The 26,325-nt window shown below is 34.2% G+C and overlaps 1 protein-coding gene and 1 long non-coding RNA gene across 2 annotated transcripts in view; one reads left to right on the top strand and one right to left on the bottom strand.

Annotated features, from left to right (window-relative positions):
* Nucleotides 1-26,325, top strand: part of ABCB7 (ATP binding cassette subfamily B member 7) — an 86,929-nt gene that overhangs the window by 35,093 nt on the left and 25,511 nt on the right. The window contains exons 3-7 of the mRNA XM_089103445.1: nt 6,625-6,817; nt 9,059-9,327; nt 12,325-12,676; nt 15,227-15,384; nt 20,274-20,408. Of these exons, the coding sequence (XP_088959571.1) occupies nt 6,625-6,817; nt 9,059-9,327; nt 12,325-12,676; nt 15,227-15,384; nt 20,274-20,408 (1,107 nt within the window). The remainder of the gene's footprint in view (nt 1-6,624; nt 6,818-9,058; nt 9,328-12,324; nt 12,677-15,226; nt 15,385-20,273; nt 20,409-26,325) is intronic.
* The window catches only part of LOC148955680 (uncharacterized), a 33,509-nt gene continuing 26,117 nt past the window's right edge, over nt 18,934-26,325 (bottom strand). Inside the window, exon 2 of the long non-coding RNA XR_016143195.1 lies at nt 18,934-19,085. This is a non-coding gene — a long non-coding RNA (uncharacterized LOC148955680). The remainder of the gene's footprint in view (nt 19,086-26,325) is intronic.

Below are 26,325 nucleotides of genomic sequence, written 5' to 3'. Positions count from 1 at the left end.
TAATTAAAACAAATTATTTTTAAAATATAAATAAAAGGACTGTGATTATCTTTAAGGTTTAATAAATTTCTTTATTGTGAAAAATATCCAACAAAGAAAAAAAAGTCAGTAGTTTTGGGCCTTCTATATTAAGGTCTGTCTATTCTACCCTACCCTCCTAGAAAAGTAAAGTAATGTATTTGCTGCTGTAGGGTTTTACTTTTTTTTTTGCTTCATTCAAGAATAAATTTAACTGCATTTAATTTTTTGTGGTCCTCTGATCTCTTATGTAGAATTTTTGGATTTAATTTTTTGATGAATTGAGGTATATCTGATTATCATTTTAGCGTCTTAATCAATTCAGTTCGATTTAATCCTCTCCAATAGGAGTATTGTTGTATCCATGGAGGTGCACAAATAAAACCTAATGAAAGAAAACTACCAAAACTTCAAAAAAAAGATTTGAAGCCTCTGTCTCCTCCATTCATGCCAGGCATATGCAGAAGTGAATATTGACCACTAATTTAATTCTAAATACAATAACTGTGAAACATCATCCAGATTCTATCTGTAAAGGTGAATCAATAATAGTAGTCAAAACTCCTTGTATTCCAAAGTAGTAAATATCTCGTCAGGCCTCAGATGGGTTGAACGTTTTAGTTCTTGAGAGCTATCATCTTGGAATTATTTTCCAATGCAAAAGCTTCTGCGCGAACACTCCATCCTTCTGCTATTCACAGCTTTAGCTAACGCCGAGATTTAGCTAACATCGAGATTGAAATAACACCGAGATTTAGCTAATGTCAATCCCATTCTTGGTGAGATTTATGTGGTTGGCTAATTCAGGCTAGTTAGGGTGTCTTATCTGCTTCTTCTTTCTTGGATTATTTTGGAGAGGTGTTCGTATAATCACACCACCGGACCGAATTCTGGACCCTTCTACTGGCTGCTGCAACTGAGATCGAACTCTGAATTCCATATCATAGGCAGCGCAATTGTGCTGCCTAAGAAAAGAACGATGTTGGCACAATGTATTATTTTATTTTATTTTTATACCAGGGCGCTTCGTATCGAAGGAGTTGCCGTAGAAACTTCGAAAATGGCTCATTCGATTGTAAATTGGAGTGGCTAGTGCCCTTTTTAATAGTCGAAAGTGATTGGAGGGCAACTAGCCCCTCCCCCACGCCCGAGAATCCCCCAAACACATCCAATCGGAATTTTGCGATAACCATTTTGTTCAGTGATTTCCCGATATAAAATATGTTTTTGAGGAGGACACTCCCCACAACCTTCAGGGCAGGGGTTTTAAGTTGTGCCCTGGGGGTATATAAGAACGGTGTTGGCACAATGTATTATTTATTAATTTTTCCTTTAGACCAGGGCATTTGTATCGAAGAAGTTGTCGCAGAGACTTCGAAAAGGGCTCATTCAATTGGAAATTGGAGTGGCTTGTGCCCTTTTTAATAGTTGAAAGTGATTGGAAGGCGACTAACAACCCTTCCACGCCCACCATTTCCCGAAACACATTCAATCAAAGTTTTCAGATAGCCGTTTTGTTCAGCGTAGTTGATTTCCAGATAGAAATTATGTTTTTGAGGAGGACACTTCCCCACATCCCTCAGGGAAAGGGTTGTAAGTTATGCCCTGGGGTGTTGTCGTTGTCGTATAAACTTCAAGGTGTTGTCGTAGAAACTTCAAAAAAGACTCATTCGATTGGAAATTCAAAGGGCTAGTGGCTTTTTTAATAGTCGAAAGTGATTGAAGGGCAACTAACACCCCTCTCACGCCCACCTTTTCCCCAAACACATCCAATCAAAATTTTGAGATAGCCATTTTGTTCACGTAGTTGAGAGTTTTAGAAAGTAGGTCTATCAGGATGACAACCCCTCCCCCCAGCCCCCAGGGCAAGGGTTGTAAGTTGTGTCTTGGGGGCATATAAGGTTTTTATTGAAAGCGTTGTCGGAGAAACTTCAAAAGGGCTCATTCAATTGGAAATTGAAAGGTCTAGTGCTTTTTTTAGTAGTTGAAAGTGATTGGAGAGCGACTAACACCCCTCTCACGCCCACCATTTCCCCAAACATATCCAATCAAAATTTAGCGATATTAATTTTATTCAGCGTAGTTGTAAGTTCTGTAAATTATGATTTTGAGGATGACAAACCTCCCAAACCCCTCAGGGCAAGGGTTGTGAGTTATGCCGTTCGGGCATATTGGTTTTTTAGAAAGCGTTTTCGTTGAGACTTCAAAAAGGGTTCATTCGATTGGAAATTAAAAGGGCAAGTGCCCTTTTTAATAGGCTAGTCGAAACTGATTGGAGGGTAACTACCTTGTTCCACGCAGTTCAAAGTTCAGGAAATTATACTTTTGAGGATGACACTCCTCTCCAGAGCCCTCAGGGCTAAGGTTATAAGTTATGCCCTGGGGCCATATAAGGTTTTTTTTATAGAAAAAGTTGTCGTAGAAACTTCAAAAAAGGCTCATTCAATTGGAAATTAAAAGGGCTAGTGCCCTTTTAATAGGGTAGTCAAATATAATTAGAGGGAAAATAACCTCCCTCTCACGACCATCATTTCCCAAGTCGTATCCACTCAAAATTTTGAGATAGCCATTTTTTTTCAACGTAGTTGAAAGTTCTACATATTATGTCTTTGAGGTTGATCAGCCCCTACCTCCTCCCTTAGGGAAAGGGTTGTAAGTTATGTCCTAGGGGCATATAAGGTTTTTATAGAGCGTTGTAATATAAATTTCGAAAACTTCGAAGGGCTAGTGCCCTTTTTAATAGTCAAAAGGGATTGGGAGAAAACTAACACCCCTCCCACACCCACCATTTCCCCCAAAAATATCCAATAAAAATTTTGAGATAGCCATTTTGTTCAACGTAGTTGAAAAGTCCGAAAATTATGTCTTTGAGGATGACACTCCTCCTTCCCCCCAGCCCTCAGCGCAAGGGTTGTATGCTATGCTCTGGGGGCATATAAGGTTTTATTGGAAGCGTTGTCGTAGAAAATTCAAAAAGAGCTCAATCGATTTGAAATTGAAAGCGCTAGTCCCCTATTTGATAGTCGAAAGTGATTGGAGGGCAACTAATGCCCCTCTTATGCCTTCCATTTTCCCAAATACATCCAATCAAAATTTTGTCATTGACATTTTGTTCAATGTAGTGGAATGTGCTGGAAATTAGGTCTTTGTCAGTGTTTCATATAAACTTCAAAGAGGACTCATTCAATTGAAAATTGAGAGGGCTAGTTCCCTTTTTAATAGTCAAAAGCGATCGGAGGGGATATTCCCCCCCCCCCCCCATACCCATCATTTCCGCAAACGCCTCCGATCAACATTTTAATATCGCAAATTTGTTGAACGTAGTTGAAGGGTCCTACTACGATACGAATAGTACGGAAAAAAATAGTACGGAAATTATGTTTTTGAGTATGACAACCCCCAACAGCCCTAACGGCTAAGGTTGTAAGTTATGCCCCGGGGGCATAAAATGTCATATGGAAAGTGTTGTCATAAAAACTTCTAAAAGGGCTCTTTTGATCGGAAATTGACAGGGCTATTGCCCTCTTTAATAGTCGAAAGTAATCAGAGGGAGAATAGCCCCCCCCCCCAACGCCCATTATTACCCTAAACATGTCCGATCAACATTTGATTATGGCCATTTTGTTCAACATAGTTGAAAGGTCTGGAAATTATAGTTTTGGGGATGACAATCCTACCCGATAACCCTCATGACAAGGGTCGTAAATTATGCCCTTGGGGCATATAACGTTTTTGTAGAAAGTTTTGTCGCAGAAACTTCAAAAAGGGCTCATTCGATTTGAAATTGAGAGGACTAGTGCCTTTTCTATTTGTCCATAGTGATCAGAGGGCAATTTTCTCCTTCCACGCCTACTATCTCCCAAAGCACTTTCATTCAAAATATTTATAGCGGCATTTAGTTTAGCATATCAGAAATCTCTCGAAATTATACCTTTGAGGATATGGAATTTCACCAGCCCTCACGACAAGGGTTGTAAGCTGTGCCCTGGGGACATATAGGGTTTTTATAGAAAGTGTGGTCACACAAACTTTAAAGGGGGCTCATTGGATTGGTAATTAAACGCTCTAAAGCTCTTTTTAAGAGTCAAAGGGATCAGAGGGCAGCTACCTTCTCACCCCTACACACACGTCATAGTGTCCCGAAATGCGTCTAATAGAAATTTTGTGATAGACATTATATTCAAAATAGTCTAAATACCATATAACAAGGCTTTTGGGGTTGAAACAAACCCCAAAGTTTAGGGGCAAGGGTTGTAAGTTATGCCCAGGGGGTATTAAAGGTTTTTTTATGGAAGGAATGGTTGTTTAACTTCAGAAGAGGCTCACTCTTTCTCCCTGAAAAAGACTATGTCAATATAAAATGAACAGAAATTATTCAAAAAAACTTTTTGCACAAAAAAAGTAAAGAACTCCATTAAACCAAAAATGAACAAAAATAGAATCACATAATCTACCAAACATATAAATACCACAAATCAGTAACAATAAATAATGAAACACAAAACAAGCAGAAATTAAAATAAGTCAAACTCAAAACGCGCAGAAATTAATCTGAGCAGGGTTCTAAACCCTATGCTTTCTAAAAGCAAAAATATAATTTGTGCTTTACTGAAAAAAATTCTTTTAAATATTTTCACTTATAACTTTAAGAACACAAAAATTAATTAAGATTTTAAGGAATAAATATCAGCATATGTATATTTAACTGACAATGCAAATTTTTTTCAGTATATTCATTTGAGTTTTTTTCAGTTAAGCACAAATTACATTCTGGCTTTGAGAAAGCATAGGGTTTAGAACCCTACTCAGATTAGTTTTAGAACCCTACTCAGATTAATTTCTGCTCATTTTGAGTTTGTCCTATTTTAGTTTCTGCTTGTTTTGGTTTCATTTATTTATTCATACTGATTTGTGGTAGTTGTATGCTTGGTAGATTATTTTATTCTTTTTTTTGGTTCATTTTTGGTTTAATGGAGTTCTTTACTTTTTTTTTGAAAAACTTATTTTGTGCAAAAAGTTTTTTTGATTAATTACCAAACAGAAAACCATCCCGCTTTGCCACCACAGGAAAAGCTACTTGGTTAAATTTCTATTTTATCTATACATCTAAGGATTAAAAATTTAGCTCTCTGGCTTTCTTAGCTAACTTCTTAAAAAATTCATATGAATTGAATTTTGTTGCTGGATTTATACTTCAGAATGTATTTAATTCTTATAATAAACGTGTCCAGCATTATATAAAATTTTGGTGTTAAGTAGACGTCAGTATCGGTTAAATTTTGGTGTTAGCTAAGTTCATTTATTTGTTACCCTCAAAATTGAGGTGTGTCGACGATAAGTAGATAAAGTTTAAGAAATGCAAACGACAGTAACGTTCCCGTACGTTTTTGTACAGGATCGACAGTAACAACAACACTGAAAAAAAATAACTGACTAAAATGCATCCAATAAAATTAACGAGAAATAATTAAAATCCCTAACTTTTATTACATTCTAGAAAAGTGAAAAAAAATTTGGAAAGAGGGACTATTTTCAGTTTGCGAGTTTAATCGATGCTATTTCTAATCGTGGGTTCTCATATATACGATTTTTTTCCTGGGCTAAATATCGTATTAAAAAATCGAGAACGAAATTCGCATGTTAACGCGATATTTATTATAGGGAGTCACACAAGACAGTTTATTTGCGTCCGGTTTTGAGCGGCAAAAAGAATAGCATATTAATTCAGCTTTTTTTAAATACCCTAGGACAAGGCCTATATCTCGTCATGTTAGTATATGGGACTGGGAAGCATCAAAAAAGTCCGTAGTAATGACATTTAAAAATAGCTGTAAGTGAGAAATTAAATGGTATATTTTATTTTTAATCTTAATGACTTCTGTTCTAGCTTAGAAAGAAATTGACTTCTCAAAAGTGCCACTGCTAGAATCAACCTGCCCTATGCTAGTCTAGATATTTAGCTGCTATGCCCAGCGAAGGCCTTTTTGTGTAGAGCCCAGGCTATACTGCACAAAATGAAACAAACTGGCCTATATTTTTCAAATCAGGCCTAGCCATCTAAATTGGCCTACTAATCTTAGCTTCAAATCAAACTTCTTCTGAGACTATGGCCCATGCTTTCATTACAAGTAACCAATTCTTGTGGTCTTTATCAGCTCTAGAGTATAGTGTTCTATAATTTCTAACTGACAAAATTAATTTTTTAATATCAATTTTGATTTTGCCCAGCCTCTGGATTTAATGCGATTTATTGATAAAAATTATCGGAGAAGTTGAGTTTCATGAACTTGCCCGATATTCGGGAAAATTGGACAGATTAATCAAAATTCACACTCAGCTGCGATAGTCGCACATCTAGCAGAATAATCGTGTTTGCATGCGACTAATCGTATATGTGGGAACCCAGAGTAACAGCTTGTTAATTTGTGAATCTCTAGTTGATTTCATTGCTAGTCAAACAAACTGGAACCGTTTTGGCCTATTATGGAATATTCTAGTCCTCTTTTTGTCGGGCATTTTTTTATAATCCACGGCCCCTTAGTGTGTTAAAAGGGCTATTTTTAGGTCATATCTAGTTTATATTAGGGTCATAAATACCTATTTTAGGGTCAAATGGATATAAAGGCCCGGGTAGTGATGGCGTTGTCTCTGCTGGTGGCTGCTAAAGGAACGAACGTTTTAATACCATTCGTATTCAAATATAGTATCGATTATCTAAATGCTCATACAGGAGATATATTGGCTTTCAGCGATCCTTCGAGTACCGTTGTAACTACCGCCACTGCCATCTTATTAGGATGTAAGTATACTGTACAGATAACTCTAGTTGTACGTCATTGTTCCTTGCTGTGCCCACTGCAATTTTTCTTATTGATCTACAATGTGATTTTATATAAATTTAAGATTTTGCATAAATCGTTCATTTTATTTATATAATTTTATGCAAATATAAAATCACAGCTCTAAAAGGAAGCAAACCGATCACTTCAAGTTTTCATAAGAAAAAATCTGATATAAATTTAGTATGTAATATATATATATATATATATATATATATATATATATATATATATATATATATATATATATATATATATATATATATATATATATATATATATATATATATATATATATATATATATATATATATATATATATATATATATATATATATATATATATATATATATATATATAATATAATATAATATGTATATAATAATATGTATATAATATAATATATAACATGTATGATATATATATATATATAGATATATATATATATATATATTATATATATATATATATATATATATATATATAATAAAACTATAATATGAATATAATAAATTATTATAATATAAATTTTGCAAATAAATTATATAATATAAAATAATGAGCATTAAAATTATTATGTAAGCAAATGAATACTAAAGAGGTGTTGCTTTTTTTATTTTATTGTAGATAACAATTATAAACGCGCACAAAGTAGAAAAAACAGAAATTGCTTACGTTGTAATTTTGTGGATCAAAGCTAATAAATTATATTCGTGTGTTAGTATTTGGCTAAACTGCATTTTGTTTTTCTAGTCGGCTGTTTCGAATAGAAGTTACCCAAATATACTATCTACTATACTATATTATATACTATATATATACTATATATACTATATTATATACGAAATGCATTCGATAGATTAAATATTTTAGATAAAACGATACTTTTTGTGATACGTGATTCGATCAGGAAGGTTGAGGCTATTTTAGCATACATTCTATTTTATATGTTCTATTTTTGTGCATTTAAGCATACATTGAAATACATCATGAATAAGAATTCGAGTATACTTATTCATTAAGTATAGATATTACAAGTACAGATGTATTTCACGAAAACATTTTAGTTTCATGCAGGAGTGTTTTGTGGCACAAAAATATATCTTTAGTGTTGTTAGTCCGTGCAGTTAAGTTTCTACCATGAAAACAGGTTCTGGATTTTATTCTTTGTTTTCCTTCTGAAGGACACTCTTAAGGTGGAGGCTTCATCTTCCCAGCTGAATTTCGAGCACTTCCGTATATTATTAAACTATTGAACCTTTATCGCAAATAAATAATGTATAAAGTCCAGTTTTTCCTCTAGCCCAGGACTCCCCCCACCCTTGTTTCCGTAGTCTATATACCTAATTTAACAAGTATTGAGAAATGCGTTCTATATTATTGATTAAAATTTGAATAAAAAAGGCCAGGCATTTCTAACCACTGAACTAAAATGCCCCACCCAAATATCGTACTTTGGAGAAGTCTAGAAAAGTTGTTTTTAAGAATTTTTTTTTTTTCAGTGGGTGATTTTATGTGTCATACATCTTTTTTTGACTGTATAGTATAGAAAGTGTGGTACCACAACCTATTTACTTGTTTAATAGATCTCAAACAAAAAGCTAGAAAATTTTCGATTTTTTTTCACCTCTTTGTTTGAGGCATCCTAAAGACATAGGATGACATAGAAATATACATAGGAGGACATAGGAAGACATAGAAAGACATAGGATGAGGCATCCTAAAGACATCTTAAAGGCATATATCCAAAGACAATGCTGACCTATAGATAATAAACAAAGTATTAAAAAAAAAAAAAAAAAAAAAATCAATTATTTTGTAGGAAAACTTTCGACTAATTTGTATTAATCGCAAATTTCTTTTGTGACAGTTTTAAATATGTCATGACGGAGTTTAATATTTTAACAATAAGTCAATCTTGATTAAATTAAATCCATTAAATGATTATTCATTATCAAACGTATATTTTTCTTACAGATGTAATTTATTGTTATTCATTCCTAATATTGTTATTATTGAAGCGTGATTAAATAAAATATTCAGAATATGGGTGAGTGGTTTTTATTCTCAACCTCACTGATTTGAAGCTTCGTTCCTTAGTCGTTTTTTCCTTGAATTATACCATAGTTGGTTAGTTCGGTCTTAAGTCTTTAATGTGTGCACAAATATTGCAACTGTCTAATTGTGTGTAATTTCACAGACGGTGGAGCTCGTCTAGGAGCTGCTGCTTTCAATGAACTTCGGAATGCTGTTTTTGCTAAAGTTGCATCTCATTCTATCCGTAAACTGGCAAAGAACGTTTTTTTACATTTGCACAAACTTGATCTGAGCTTTCATCTGAGTCGTCAGACTGGAGCCCTCTCGAAAGCAATCGACAGAGGAAGTAGAGGAATAAATTTCATATTGAGTGCCCTAGTCTTCAATATTGCTCCTACCATTTTCGAAGTTTCTCTAGTCGGTGCTATATTGGTGAGTCTTTATCTACACCCATGATTCCCAATGTGGGCGCAGGCTCCCCCGGTGTGGTATGGCAATATTTTGGTGGGTCACGGGTAGCACCGGTCCCTTTCGACTGACTGCACTTTAAAACTTTAATTAAAAAAAAAAAAAAAAAAAAAAAAAACACGTCATATTCATATGCATTTAGAGAGCAAAAAAGATACATGATAGTATTGCGGTGACGTCATACATTGTATAAAAGGTGCTTTATTAAGACAAAGATTGTTCTTTTCGGCGAACCGTCTATGGCTAAACGGAAAGCAGGTCGTCCGTGGTTGGGGTGTGAGGATGTCATATTGAAGGAAATGGGAACTTCCTGGGAGGGTGTAAAGAGGGAAACTTTGAATAGATTGAGATGGAGGAGGAGCGGGCGTAGCTGTGTTGGCCTCAGGCGGCAGGGTGCTGTGGTGAGTTATTACTAGTAATGGTAGTATTAAGACAATATTTGTCATTAGTACAGAATATACCTAGAGGACGAACCGTAAAATGATACCAAGTAAATAGCTTTTTAAACTTCCTTCAGGTGAAAACAACAAACTTTAAGTATCACGAGGAGGACATCAGGATTTTAGATATACCTAGGTAGAGCATGGCCCAAAATCGGTTGGAAACCCCTGATCTATGCTATTGGGTACGACCAACGTGGGGAGAGACAAAAAAGATCTCTGGGGTATGGAAAATGATTTATGGGGGTGCTTCTCTAAACAAATTCTGTACAATTATCTAATATGACATACATTAAATATTATTTTATCAGAAACCTTGTTACATATGCTAAAGGGAACTTGAGACCATGTGATTTAACGGGTACTGACCTGAAAAAGTCACAAAACCATTTTGTAAAATAATATTGGGATTAATGTAGGTCTTTGAAGAGTCATAGAAGTGGTGAGCATAGCTTCTCTAAACATGTCTAGCCAATACATAAACCAATTTTAAAATTTACTTGTTTTTTTTTTGCTCGGTTCCACTTTTTTTTATTCGTATCTCCCAATGTCTTTTTTTTAAACTTAGCTTGGATGGCCTGATATTCTGGTAAAATTGTCAAATAGGCTGATACTCCCACCTAAACGATGACCCCACCCCCTCATTGCAACTGATACGCAATTACAGATCACCAAACGTAGCTTAATTTCATTACAAATAAAGCAAATCAACTTGTTTGAATCCAGTACTGCCACCGTGTGGCATTACTCTTTTTGCAACTGGGAACCCTAGAATATAGTTATTGATACTTTTAAATCAATTAGCTTCTCAGGATTTTAACTGATTGTAATTAAAATCCTGTTGAATGTAATTAAAGAGTAATTGTCAATTGGTCTGATAAAGCAAAGTAAGTCATGCCTCTGTTTTTGTATTCTTCTAAGAAACGTGAACGGAGTATTTTAATGCTGGCTTGCAGTGCAAGATTTCTGGCGATATTTTCCGGAGGAGAGGGATAAATATACTGCCAGCGAGCTTTGTTTGAGCCAGGATTCAAAGAGGAGTGTTTCCGTTTTCTCCTTTTGATGCATTGTCAAAGATGTCTCAATGCGGTGGGAGTCTTCGTCCTTTTGCCTCTCTGTGGTGGGGCTCATGTTCCCTTGTGAGCTAAGATTCTTTAAGGGAATCCTAGGATCTTTTGCTAAAATTTTTCCTTGTTAGACATGTCTCTTTAAAACATAAAAAAAAATACTTAGCTTAATTGCCAATTCTGTTGCTTAGGCCTTGTTCCATTTACTTTATTAGTTAACTAATACGTAGATGTTGCCGTTTTTTTGTTATTCTTAGTTAACTTTGAAGTTTTTTTTAATGAACGGATTCATAGTTAACTAAAAAGTTGATTACGAAACTGCTATTAAGAATTCTTCGTTCTTAGATACCTACAAAGAATTTCTGGCAAAAAATTGGAACTATGCTTGCCTTTATGGTAAAAAGCTTGGCTCTTGCAAATTATGATGATTTATTTAGGATTTCTCAGATCAAATGGTGCAGCTGTTTATTAAAAGCGCTCACTCAGCAGCTTCTTCTTCTTCTTTTTGCAGCTGTATTTTTAATGCTGGAGTTTACTCTTTTTCTTGTAAAAGGAAACAAGAGGTGTAAAATTTTCAGAAAAAGGTTGATTTCTTGTTAGCCAAGATGATTTCTGCCTGCTTCATTATTTGACTGTTTCAGGCTTCTCCTTCCTAAACCTGATGGTCTGTTCCTAATGTCTTGTATGCCTCACGTTATAGCCATTTCGAATTTTCTGCCAAACTTTCTGTTCTATTTACAAATGCCTGATAAAATTTCTTAGTTAACTTTGTTCACTTTCTGGCAAATAAAACGCTAAAAGCGAAAATAGTAGAAAAAAGCGAAACGTAGTTAACTAAGCTTCATTAAATCGAACGTAACTTTAATTGTACATTTTCAGCAAGTATAAAGAAAATTCAACTTTTTGCAAATGAATTGAAAAAAAAATGTTGTAAGCCTGTGCTCTTTTGGATCTTAGAAATGTTTCCCAATAGTTATTTTGGAACCATTCTGAAACCGCACTGAAACCGTTCTGATTTTTTTTTTTTTTTTTTTATTTTTTATTTTTTGGTTGCAAGATATCCTGGTTTCGTAACGACAAAATAAACAAAGTAACGTCTTAAGCAGTGTAAAATGTGTCATTACGTCGATGAACCATGTCTTGTTTTCCAAACCTATATTCATCGACAATGATAAAGAACGTTTGTAAAGAAAAAAAAAACGTTCGAATCTCATAGTCAACGGATCACCTTGGACGCCATCTATAACTGGACAGTCTTTAAACCCTCAATGATTTATAACTTCTTATTCTTGTGTTTATGCGAAGGAATGTGTTTTGAATTAAATGAATTTGAATGTAGAAGCTGGTCCTATTATTTTATTTTCTAATGTTTATATTTGTTTGAATATTATGCTTCGTATTCGGAAACAAAAATACTTTTTTTTCTCTTTTTGGCTAATTTTTTTTTTTTTCAGGGATACAAGTGTGGGCTTGGATACACTGGTGTTACTCTAGGCTGCATTGGCTTATACGCAGCTTATACTTTGTTAGTAACTCAGTGGCGTACAAAATTCAGGATTGACATGAACCGGGCTGAAAATGAAGCTGGCAATAAGGCCGTGGATTCTCTAATCAACTTCGAGACGGTGAAGTACTTCAATAATGAACAGTTTGAAGCGGATCAGTATGATAAGGTTCTGAAGAATTATGAAAAAGCCTCTTTGAAGACAAATACGAGTTTGGCGCTTTTGAACTTTGGCCAACAGGCTATTCTCTCTGTTGCCATGACGGCGGTAATGGTTATGGCTGCAAGGAATATAATACAAGGTAATAATTTAAGCATAATGTATAAACAAAATCGTTTAGTATAAACGCAGCAATATGAAATATTGGCTTTAAACAATAGAACAGTAATCTATTTCCTTATAAAGTTTGTCTAGCAGAGAAAGTTTGAAAGCTGTTAACTTGGAAAATGCTCATTTCCTCCAAAAGGCAAAATATCGGGCTGAAAAATATTTTTAATGTAAAGAAAAATTTGTATTCGCGAAAACTTCAGTCTTTGGTAAAGCTCTTCGTATAAATTTCACAGATTTCCAGGCTGAATTTTCAGAACAAAAAAGTTCGACCAGGGGCTCCAACTGAGATGGGAATTCACGCCCAGGCAATTGCCCTCCTACATTTTGTAAAGTATATTTTTTTGTATTTCTATTAAAAAATCGAAAAAAGACAGTAAAACTGCCCCCCCCCCCCCCGGGGCTTGCAAAAATAAATTTTGTGCTCTCCCCCCAAGATTTTTGTGAATCGGCGCCCTAGTTTTCAACAACCTAGAATTACATATTTCATTGTTTTTAACTTTATTTTTCGTTTTAACTTGTCTTTCATTATAACTCTAGACAATAAGATCAAACAATATTTTACGTGGGGCTTTTTGTTTGATATGTACTTGCTCAGTCAAGTTCCTGAAACTATTCTTGGCAATTCTGAAAGCAAACAGCATCTTCGACATGCCAAAGAACCTTTCTCGATTACTGCCATTACCGGGGCTTCTAATATAAATTATTTTTATTCCAAAACACCTGCGCCTTGGCTATTTAACTCTCTACCTCTTCATTGCATCCACCTGACCAATAATGCTACCTTGGTAAGTGAAGCCATCCCCTCCTTTGACTTTATTGGTAACTAAGACATCCCTTTTTATTCCTAATTTGAGCAACTTCTGCCTCTTGGCATCAGTTTTTGAACTTACTCTCCTACCCTGGACCCTAAAAACCTCAAAAATTCATTCATTTTGCCAAGATTTTCAATTGGGACATTTGGGGAATCGATATATGTTAAATAAAGAGTTTTAAATATTTTTGGTATCATATTCTTCTCCAGTGTTTGCTGACTTTCTAGGGCGGAACTCATCAAGATCACCCACGGATAACACAATCTTGTAACCCAAAACTGGTATACCATGTGGCTAAAACCTTCCCTAAACCTTTTTTATCTGCTGAATCAATAGCTGTTCAATCTCTTCATTCATTTTGTATATAAATATTTTCATTGTTTTTTTTTCTTTTTGAGAATAATAATGTTCTACAGGACGAATTTTTTGACTTTTTTTTCACAAGCACGATGACCGTCGTTCACTCTCTCTTATGCTCTTTGATGATAATTACTTATTTGAAAGTATCCCCCTCCCCCCGCCCCAAAAAAAATGTCTGGCTCGTAAAAATGAAATGCATATAAACAAATTTGGTGCGTTTTTTGAAGTTTTTTTTTCCGTCAAATACTGCGTCAAAATATTTTTTTTTGCCTCTGAAACGATCCGAGTTCTATTTATATCTGAAAATCGCGATTATTCTAAGATTCTTCTTTTTCTGTCTGAATATTATGAAGCTTTTAGGGCAGTATCATATTTCGTCAGTGTTGTCACATCGAATCGTAAATATAAATAAACTAAACTAATTAGATAAATTTGACAACAGTTTTGTCCATAAAAATTCGAACACTAACGATATGTTGATTTCCAAAGTCAATTACACCTTCAAAAAAGCTGCACAATTCTCAGCTGTTTAGTTACACTTTTTCTCATGTTTACTTGTGCTGATTTTTCATCCATGTTTCTTTTTTTTTTAATTTGGCGCCAACTAGTATCAAAAACAGCATAACTGTCATTTTCAATCGGAGAACAGATGCACATTTCTAAGCTGTTTAGTGCCACTTGTTTTTATGTTATCTTTTGCTGATTCTTCACCTATGTTTCTTCTCTTTTAAATTTTGTGTCTACTAGTATCAAAAGCTGCATAACTGTAATTTTCCATTTGAGAAAAGTTGTACAATTCTCAGCTGTTTAGTGCCACATGTTCTTATGTTATCTTTTGCTGATGCTTCACCTATGTTTCTTTTCTTTTAAATTTGTTACCCACTAGTATCAAAAACAGCATAACTGTCATTTTCCATCGGAGAAAAGCTGCACATTTTTCAGCTGTTTAGTTACAAAGTTTTGTATGTTTTCTTGTTATTATTTTTAAGCTAGGGTTATTTTATATTAATTTGTGCGCATACTAGTACCATAAACAGAATAACTGTCATTTTCAATTTTAGAACACATGCACAATTCTAAGCTGTTTAGTGAAACTTGTTTTTAGGTTATCTTTTGCTGATGTTTCACCCATGTTTCTTCTCTTTTAAATTTGGCACCCACTAGTATCAAAAGCTGCATAACTGTAATTTTCCATTGGAGATTGAATTCCGAATTTTTTTCTATTTTTTAAAGATATACGCGATCATGTAAGTTTCCAACAAACAACTTCAAACTATCATATTTCCCTATCATTGTCCTTGATGCTTGTTGAATGAATTAAAAAAAATATTTTTCTTTTTTGTTAATAGGAACGATGACTGTTGGTGATTTGGTGATGGTAAATGGACTGCTATTTCAACTATCTTTGCCTCTTAATTTCCTTGGAACTGTTTATAGAGAAGTGCGACAGTCCTTAATTGATATGCAAACAATGTTTGCTATTATGCGAGTTCAACCTAAAATTCAGGTAAAATACAAAAGATTTTCCTTGTCGGCCAACCGTCTAGGACTAAACGAAAAGCGGGTTGTCCCCGATTGGGCGAGAAGATGTCGCAAGGAAAGTTATAAAGGAAATGGGAACTTCTCGGGAGGGTGTAAAGAGGAAGGTTTTGAATAGATTGGGATGGAAGAGGAACATGCGTAGCTGTGGTGACCTTGGGTGGCTTGGTGTTGTAGTGAGTTGGTAGTAGCAGTAGTATGATTGACTGCTTAATAAGCTATGCTTTAGTTTTGTTACTAACTTCATTGGAGAAGTTGGTTATTTGGGTCTTTTCATGGAACCATAGATATCTTTTTTTACTGTTAAATTTGCCCTCTAATCAACTTGGTTATTATTAAAGCTTAAGATGGTTGGGTTAGAGTTGATTAGTGTTAGAATTGACTGATTGGAAGAATTTATTGATTATATTTGTTAAGGCTATTGAAAAAAAGCCTGAAAGTCCAAACAGTAGGAGAGTAGTTCTGTTTTCTTTCTCTCTATTATTAACGTTTGAAAAAAGAGAAATTATTTATTGAATTATTTAATAGATTAGATTCGAATTCTTTAATTCGATTAGATTTTTAAGGTTACTGAAAAAATGCCTGAAAATCTAAACAGCAAAAGAGTAGTTCTGTTTTCTTGCTCTCTATTATTAACGTTTGAAAAAAGAGAAATTATTTATTGAATTATTTAATAGATTAGATTCGAATTCTTTAATTCGATTAGATTTTTAAGGCTACTGAAAAAATGCCTGAAAATCTAAACAGCAAAAGAGTAGTTCTGTTTTCTTGCTCTCTATTCCTAACGTTTGAAAAAAGAGAAATTATTTATTGAATTATTTAATAGATTAGATTCGAATTCTTTAATTCGATTAGATTTTTAAGGTTACTGAAAAAATGCCTGAAAATCTAAACAGCAAAAGAGTAGTTCTGTTTTCTTGCTCTCTATTCCTAACGTTTGAAAAAAGAGAAATTATTTATTGAATTATTTAATAGATTAGATTCGAATTCTTTAATTCGATTAGATTTTTAAGGATTACTGAAAAAATGCCTGAAAATCTAAACAACAAAAGAGTAGTTCTGTTTTCTTGCTCTCTATTCCTAACGTTTGAAAAAAGAGAAATTATTTATTGAATTATTTAATAGATTAGATTCGAATTCTTTAATTCGATTAGATTCGAATTCTTTAATTCGATTAGATTTTTAAGGTTACTGAGAAAATGTCTGAAAATCTAAACAGCAAAAGAGTAGTTCTGTTTTCTTGCTCTCTATTCCTAACGTTTGAAAAAAGAGAAATTATTTATTGAATTATTTAATAGATTAAATTCGAATTCTTTAATTCGATTAGATTTTTAAGGTTACTGAAAAAATGCCTGAAAATCTAAACAGCAAAAGAGTAGTTCTGTTTTCTTGCTCTCTATTCCTAACGTTTGAAAAAAGAGAAATTATTTATTGACAGAAAAAAAAACACGGAAAGACTTCACAAATTAGATTGGGAAAGAACTCTCTGCTTAGCGATTAACTTAGCATGCCTACTGACCTGATTTTTATTAATGTAGTCAGATGTTCTTGATTTAAAGTAAGATGAATATTATTTAATTCTTTTTGTATTAAGTTATTGTAAATTGGGTTTATAGGAATATCTCCAGTATCTCTATTCAGAGCAGGGTCTCTGTTTATGCATTTTTTAATTTCAATTGCCATCCTAAAAGGTTGTGGTAAGCCATTTGCTGTGGAAATTAAACTGAAAATCCTCTTTGTTTTATTTATTATTTTTTTAATTATATAATGTCTCGTTTTTTTGTGTTTTTTTAACGTCATATATAGTGTGATCTTAGAACGAATTTTTCTATTCATTTTTGTCCTTATGTGAGTTAGTTTAGATGGCCTTTTCTCCTGTTTGTTTATTATTTGCAGTGCTAAAGTACCCGAATAGGTATGCAGCCTATATATGTTTGTCTAAAAAATTTTTTTCTATTCTTTTAACCTTTTGAAACTGCAACCCCCTCTATCTTGACCCCTCTTAAAAAGAAAATAAAAACAACACTTCAGAAAGCATAGAATACTTACAAAGTTATACTTAAAGATTTTTTATTTCTACAACCTTTCTCCAGTCTTTGTAATCCTGGATTTTTTTTTTATAATAAATAAAATGAAATAAAATTATGCATGAAAACTGCTAAAACTTTAATTTTACAGAGTAATTAAATATACACTAGTAGAAGCCTGAATATTTTGAATCCACGACTGGAAGTCAAATGAAATGAAGCGAGTAAAGGGGAATTAAAATATATACCAACGGGTAAAACTTTTTAATTAAGAAAGTGATAAAATATATAGTGGTAAAAGTTTAAATATTTTGAATCCGTGACTGGAAGTATATGAAATGAAATAAGTTAAATGAAATGAAAATATATAAAAATATGCACATATTTTAATTCAGAGACTTATCAATGGAATAGAAAGGAAAATTCACAATTTTTACGTGAAGTGGAAAGGCTAAAAAATTTTTTTAACGTTTTATAATCTTCAAGGAATCTAAAATTATGACTAACAATTTTTTTTATGTGGTTTTAGGACTTTCTTCGAAACCCAAGGGTTCCATAGAACCCATATTGGTTAGATATTTTTAAGTGCTTTTTTAAGATTTTTAAGACTGTATTTTTAAGTCGTTTTAGCACCTTCTCCGAAACACGAGGGTTCTATAGAACCCATATTGGTTATATTTTTTTAAGTGTTTTTTTTTTAAGATTTTAAAGATTGTCTTTTCAAGTGGTTTTAGGACTTTCTCCGAAACCCAAGGGTTCTATAGAACCCATATTGGTTAATTTTTTTAAGTTTTTTTTTAAGATTTTTAAGACTGTTTTTTTTAAGTGGTTTTAGGACTTTCTCCGAAACCCAAGAGTTCTATAGAACCCATATAGGTTAGATTTTTTCAAGTGTTTTATTTTTAGATTTTGAAGATTTTTTTGTAAAGTGGTTTTAGGACTTCCTCCGAAACCCAAGGGTTCTATAGAACCCATTTTGGTTAGATTACTTTTCAAGCTAATGAAATCAATAAAAAGGGTATATAAAACAGAACAAAAACTATTGAATTAGCAGGGAACACTTGCAAAGTTTCATTAAAAACAAATTGTTCTCATTAGTAATAATAATAGGTGCGTTGAAAAGCTAAGACGCCTTATCCAAAAACTTCACAATAACAGAATATGAATATTATCCAAAAAAAATGAAGAAAAATCAAAATTAAGAATTGTTAAACAGAAGATTTTGCTGAAAAATTAGGGTATATCATATAATGCGATAATTTTATTAAGTTGATTAAAAAGTAGGCAAAGGTGACTATATAGTTTGGTGACGTGGAAGTTAGGGCAAATATAAGCAGTTTGCTGCTACCCAGCTCGAATAAACATCCTTATATTTGAGTCGTATTTTTATCTATATTTTGTGCATAATATGCTCCGAATGCTGAAAGATAGGGCTGTCTTTTAGCTTATGAAAGTATTTGCTTCTGACATTTAATGGTAACAAAAACAATATCAACAATAATAACAGTTACAGTAAATTGCTACTTACTAACAACTAACAGTAACACCACCAGTAACAGTAACAATAACATGCCCTTCTGGTCTACCATTCCTTCTCTATACCGTCGGTTTCTTCTTTTCGGTGGTTGAGAAGTTGGTCAGCCTATGAAAGTGTTTTTATCTTTCATTTAATAGTAACAACAACAATATCAATAACATTAACAGTAAGTTGTTGCTTACTAATTATTAACAGTAACACTACCAGTAACAGTAATACAGTGATAACTAACAGCAACAATAACATACCCCTCTCTTCTATCAATCCTCTATACCGTCGGTTTCTTCTTTTCGGTGGCTAATAATAACTATTACCTAAACATCAAAATCTTTCCGGACTCACGCCGTCGCTGATTGCAAAATTGACGCCGTCGATGATTAAAAGTAACGGACAGCCCACAGTGTCCTTACCTTTTTTTCCTTGTTGCAACTGTTTGTATCGTTTCTTTTTGTTGCTCCGCTTCATTTTTCTTGTAACGGGTCATAAATAAGTTATAATTATATGCTATATATTAGCATTTTAGTAACCTGAATAATAAAATAGACAAAGGCAACTATAAACATTGACGCTAAGACAAATATAAGTATTTCTTGGCTAAACAGCTGGAATAATCGCCCTTACATTTCAACCGTATCGTGACTTATAACGATCTATATGTTATAGATACTGTGTCAATAATATGGGGTCGACACTGCCCCATCAAATCCGAAAATCAGCAAAAATATTGATTAAAATGGATGAAGAAGATATTTTTATAGTTTCAACCATAGAGGGGGGGGTATACTGAGCCTTCCTAGCCGAGCGTTTAGCACTCCAGACTTGAAATCTTGAGGTCAAGGGCTGGAGTCCTGGTGTCGCTGGTTATTTGGTTTGGAACGGGGGTCAATCGTATGGCCGTGTAAGCTCAGCCAGAGTCGACCCAGCTCTAAATAGGTACCTGGCGTAATCTGGGGGGAAAACAAGGGAGGCGTTGGATGATTTGCCCCTAACCACGCATTACACTTCCGGCCGAAAATGTTCGGTACCTGCGCAACGCAGACTAGTCAACATGCGAACAAGTTTTTTTTGTTTTGTTTTTTATTGTTTGAGATACGCTCAGTAAGTCGGGTATCCAAAACAATCCGTGGATAATTTCTTTGGAAAACATTTAACAAATCCTCCTCTGTCTTAAGGAGCGCCCATGCTTCAGAACCATACTTGACCATGATTTTTTTTTATATTTTTATACTATTTTTTTATATTGTGGTATGTATTGTTTTTATGGGAAATCTTGCTAATAATAAATCTTTACAGCCGTCTCTGAACTCTATGCCCTTGGTTATTAGTCCTTCTTCAGCAAGCATTAAATTTGAAGATGTTGACTTTGACTATGTTCAAGGAAAAACTATTCTGGATAAATTGTCCTTTGACGTAGAGCCTGGGAAAAAGGTGATTTTACTTTTTTAAGTGTTTGTTCTTTCTCGCATTAATTATGGCAAAGGAATGAAAACAGACATAGAAGGATATATTCATAAAGCAATCAGTGAAAAGATTGACACATATTTAAAAGGCTTAATACGATATTAAAGTGACGTTAATTAGATTTACTAGAATGCACTAAATATATTAATGAATAGATTCTATCAAATAAGTTTTATTTATTAGAGTAATAAATAATTTCATTGATCCATAATCAATATCAATTATTTTATTATGTAAACAATTATAATGTGTAAAAATAAGTGTTTTAAATATAAAAGACAGTTATAGGAAGTGCAATAAAAAAAACCTGACAAACTTAACACGAAGGAAATTGATGTCTTAAAAATATATATAAGGAAATTCAATTTTAATATTGGTTTGTTGCTTAATATAGTTGCTTTGCCATAGGCTAACGAGTACTGAATTATTTTTGCGAAGTCAAAAGTGACCATTTTCATACAAAAATGGTTTTTAGTAAAAACAAAACTTAAAAGTAAAAGTGGAAAGTTAAAATTTCCCGCTAAAGGTCCTGCAATGCCTTCGTTGAATCAAAAGTTGTTTTTTTGTGTTTGTTGTGGCCCAATCAGATTTTTTTTTTTTTTTTTTTTTTTTTTTTTTTTTTTTTTTTTTTTAGAAAAGATAATTCGTTTTGCTCTCTTTATGGAAAGCGTTTAAATTCTTTGGTTTTATCTCTGCATAACTCTGTATTATTCACAATATCTAGAATTATCTATGCATTTTTCTTACCCTTTTTTCAATTATGTTTAGTATGTGCCCTCCTAGCCGAGTGGTTAGCACACTAGACTTGAAATCCCTTACGTGAGGACAGGGGTTAGATTCCTGGTATCGCTGATTATTTTGGTTTGAAAAAGGGGTCAGTGGTGTGACTAAGGTCAGCCAGAGTCAACCCGCACTAAATGGATACCTGATTAATCTGGGGAAGGTAAACAGGAAGGATGTACGAAAATATTGAATGACTGGCTCACAACCCCCCATTGCACTTTTTTGCTGAAGAGCCATGAAACGGGCATTAGAACCGTTTAAATTCAAGTGTAGATATTTTAGAAGACCACACTGCCTTTCCATCACGATAAATAAAAATTCAAGTAGGGATAAAATCCTTTTAATAGCCAGTGACAAATTTCAAAAAAAAAAATACTAGATATTTCGGTCACATATGCAGTGACCGTCATCATTAGTAATACATATGCAGATGACGGTCACTGCATACGTAACCGAAATATCTAGTTTTTTTTTTTTTTATTTATCACTCTATTAAAAGGATTCTATTGAGTATTACTACTGATGGCGGTCTTAGACTTAGATCCTCCTACGCCTGGTGAGCGCATAGGGCAGCGACGGCTGACCTCCAACTTTACTGATTCTATTCCAAAGACCGAAGTTCGTTTAAAGGTGCTTAAAAACTGGTCGCATCTATCTCTATGGATTGCCTAAGTGTGCTGCGTTGTCTTTAACTCCTTTGAATACTTGGTGAGGTTCAGCACCATAAATCATGTGGGAGGCGTCCTTTACTCATATAGGTCATGTGCACCCAGTACTTCCATCTTCTCATTCTGATCTCGTCAGTCACCAGTGGTTGTTCGGTATCAGCCCTTATCTGGGCCTTCGTTACTCTATCGGTCCAATGTACCACAAGGATTCTTCGCAGGTAATTATTCTCGAAGCCAATTTGTCTTTTCTCAGCGTTCTTTGGAAGGCTCCATGGCTCGCATCCATATAAAAGTACAGAGAGTAAATTACTCTTAAACAATCGCAATTTCAACTTCTGAGGGTAGTTACTAGGTCTCCAAATATTCTTCACCTGAGAAAATGCTCCACCTGCACACGCTATACGTTGCAAGATTATTCTATCATAATTCCCAATTTAGGCCATCGTGCTACCGAGGTAGTTAATTTCTTTGACCTCTGACCTCTTCTATGTGTCAGTGCCTTCGTATCGAATGCCAGCTGCAATGGTCGTCACAACTCCGTTTGACATACTTTTTGTTTTCTCAACATTAATCTTCAGGTCCATGGGGGCAGCTTTCGCTGCTAGTTCATTCAGATTATGTTGAATGTCTTCTTGGCAGTGGGCCGTGAGAGTGATTTTATTATAGACATCACAGTTGGGTATTCGACAATCGGGGCTTAGCTGTATGCCTTCTTGAAACTGGCACGCTCGAAGCACAAAGACTATTAGCAATACCAATAATGTCAGACGTAATAAACGTCTTTGAGGCACACCAGAGTCGACAGTGAGCCACTCTAACAGCCCATTCTCCATCTGGGCTCCACAAACCTGTGCAGCATACAGGGTTTGATCATATTCATAATTTTCGGAGGCATTCCATACGTTAGGAGAATTTTACACATTGCCTCTCGGTGGACAGAGTCAAATCCTTTCAAGAAGTCTATATACACTAAAACAATCTGCACTTGCCATTCGTTTGATTCCTCCAGTAGAACACGTAAGCTAAGTATCAGGTCGTAGCAAGAACGATTTGGGTGGAAACCCTGTTGCTCATTCCTTAAAATTAAGTCCACTTGAGTGGACTTAATTTTAAGTCCAGATGACAGTCACTGCGTATATGACCGAAATATCTAGTATTTTTTGGTTTGAAATTTATCACTGTCTATTAAAAGGATTTTATCCCTATTTGAACTTAAATTCCAGTGCTGTATTATTTTTTTGTTTGTGTATTCATGTGTGTGTTTATTCTTAAGTGTCTTAAGTGTATTCTTAAGTGTTATTCTTATGTGTTTTATTCTTAAGCTGTCTTACGTTTTTCTTACGTTTTATTAGCATTACGTTGTCTAATGTCTATTATATATGCCAGAAAGAAGTCTAAACTCTTGGTCAACCTTCGTAAGACCATAGGCAGGCGTGCCTTGTTTGCCTCTCATTGCAGGTAATCTAACGGTCTTATGTCAATTTAAATTCTTGGTCAATATGCCTGAGACTCTAGGCAGGCATGCCTTTCCTAAAATTAACAAACAAGTATGTGTCCAATAAGAGAGTCATGCATAGCGGGAGATATGCATGGCAGGAGAGAGTCCCGTCATTTACCCATGCCCCAGCCATTTAAACATTTGCCTCTCAATTACTTTAACTATCTGTCTTGGCTTTTCTCTGTCTACAATTAGCCATGTCTTGATGCAACCTACTGCAAAATACTTGATAACTTCAATTCAAAATCAACGGTTTGTAGTACATTTAGCGTTTTTCTTACGTTATTCTTACGTTTTATTAGCATTACGCTGTCGAATGTCTATTATATGTGCCAGAAAGAAGTCATGGTGTCCCGGTTTCTAGTACATTTAGTGCTTTTCTTACGTTATTCTTACGTTTTATTAGCATTACGCTGTCTAATGTCTATTATATGTGCCAGAAAGAAGTCATGGTGTCCCGGTTTCTAGTACATTTAGTAGCGGCTCCCCAGGACTTGTCTATATAACTGAAACTAGACCTCCTTTGCCGACGCCGTGGAATTTTGCAGTAAATCTGACTCATTGGCAGTATTTATGGGGAAGTGGATATGAGTCTCTCACGTCGAGAAAAAAAACTTGTATGTTGTGCTTAGCGTTCGACATTTGAACCGTCGAACTAGATAACTCCAAAAACGGGGCGGAGGCAATGAGGATACATAATGAAAAATACTCGAAGTAGGGTGCTCTTTCGCTGTTGATAAATGTTTTTCGCAGAATAGGAAGATAAGTCTTATAACTAAGATTAGAATGTAGCACCCATAGTAATGACAGCTGTTAAGTATGGTTCTGAAATATGGAGCTTCGGAAAGTTGATGATGATGGGCTAGGTATTCCCAGGGAAATTGTCTAAGGGTAGTTTCTTTTTAACTCATTTGAGCGAATGGAAATAAAAAAATAAGCTATATGAAAATTTTATGGTTCAAATCCACGTTTAGGTCTATAATAAAAGAAAGATTTGAAAGGTAAGTCGCATCTTGTAGATTAATGATGACAGGCTACTGAAAAAGGGTGTAGCAAGAAAAAATCCAAAGGGATTGTGAATCTCGTGAGAAGGAGTAAAGAGTGGAACATATGGAGGAGGAGTAAGGAGAAGGAGAGATGAAGTAAAGAGTGATTAGAGTGGTGTAGAGGAAAATTGTTTCGTGCTAGCTTCAAACGGCCCGAGCAATGAGTAGTTCTAGTGAACTGTAGGAAGAGCTGAAGTCAGCTATTTTAATTTTAGCATCACAACGTAAGAAGTTTCAAATGTTCCCTTTAACTCAACTCAACTCAAATGATTTTATTGTCAAATGCCTATTGTCATGCCGATCAGTGACAGTTCTTGTCATAATAAAAAATAAGGCACTAAAATATATAAGAATCAAAGCCATAGCCATCGTCATACAAAATTATATGTTGACTCGAAATATCACAGAGTCAAACTAAAACCTAAGACATTGAAATATTCAACTATCTGTAAAAAAATAAATCAAAATAACTCCAAGTTCAGATTAAAGAAAAAAACCTTTAAAATCAAAACGAATAAAAAGAATAGTGAACTAAAATAAATACATATATACAATTATTGACGAACGAATGTTGTATTAAAAATCCTGATAAACGAGGGAACAAAATTATTTGCATAACGCATAGGTCGTGCTGTTACCGGCTGAATTTTAGGTACCGATTCGCGGGAGCTCTTGTCGCGGGAGCTCTTGACGCGAAGAGAGATGCTCAGGGGGGAGGATTTCACGAAGCCGCGAATTCACCAAAATACCGGCACCAAATTTGAAAAAAAATTCATCACGGCGTATCGAAAGAGTTGTAAGGGAAAATTGTTTTAAAAGGGAGCAATAAGGGACTCTGGGAGACTTAGAAACTACCAGAAGAGCTCGGCACTGGGTCCTTTCCAGGCGATTCCTCTGATAACAAATACCGGAAGACTGTTCGTATTGATTATTAAAAGAGACTTCAGCTCAAAGAGGTGCAAATTTGTCGAACCTTTTTACCCTTAGCAAATTTTTGCTCTTTTTTTTATAAACAGCAACGTTTTTTTATAAAAGTATCCGGATCATAAATAATTCGTAAGATATGAAGCAAATGTTATTTCAAGAAATGCCATCTAGCGTCTCATCGGAAAACAAGCTGGTATTGCTAGCCTCCAGTATAAAGTCCGCACCACAAAGGTTGAATATTAAATCGGTACAGCACTACAAGTATTTTAAGGTTTAGGGTTACTATGTGGGTTATTATGGTATTTTAAGGTTCTTTTTGCAAGTCTTTCGTGTTCTACTGTTCTGCAGTCCTGGGGTTGTAATGTTCGAACTAAAACGGTAGTTTTTCTATAATTCAATAGCTGAGTTTCAGCTTTTCCCATCGACCGAACTAACTCTTTTAAATTTAATTTCTGTTTTTTTTTCTTTTTTTAGATCGAAAAATGATTTGAAATTCCGTAGAAATTAGCGAAAATATAGAAATATTCGTATTTTATTAAGGAAGTTTAGATCATCCTCGAAAACAGTGTGTTAGCAATATTATAATTCTGGCTCGTTGAATGGATAGATCTTAAGCTAATGAAGCAAAAGATACAACTGTCTTGTCCCTTTGGTGGACGCTTCACCTGTAGCCTTGTTGCGAAAAAGCGTTTTTCAGAGGGAGCATAAACTCTAAGTACTTTATAATTTTCAGAATAGAACTTGTCAACTTTTCCTTTTCCTACTTATTAATTTTCTTATCTTGAAGGTGTCTATTTGCATCTTATCGTTTCGACATTCGAAAATTTCAATATTTTTTTTTAAATCTTATTCAATAATCTAGTATTTTATTTCAATTTTTTTCAGCTTTAAATATTCAATATTTTATGATGCAGATTTTAGGAATACTTTTTTTTTATTATCTCATTTCCATCTTCTCGAAT

This window comes from Artemia sp. Qi Xiang Cuo, chromosome 2, assembly GCF_049724085.1.
Source record: "Artemia sp. Qi Xiang Cuo chromosome 2, ASM4972408v1, whole genome shotgun sequence".
In the NCBI taxonomy this organism is placed as follows: domain Eukaryota; kingdom Metazoa; phylum Arthropoda; class Branchiopoda; order Anostraca; family Artemiidae; genus Artemia; species Artemia sp. Qi Xiang Cuo.
The sequence above is the reverse complement of the archived record's forward strand: the minus strand, read 5'-3'. Positions and strand labels throughout refer to the sequence as shown.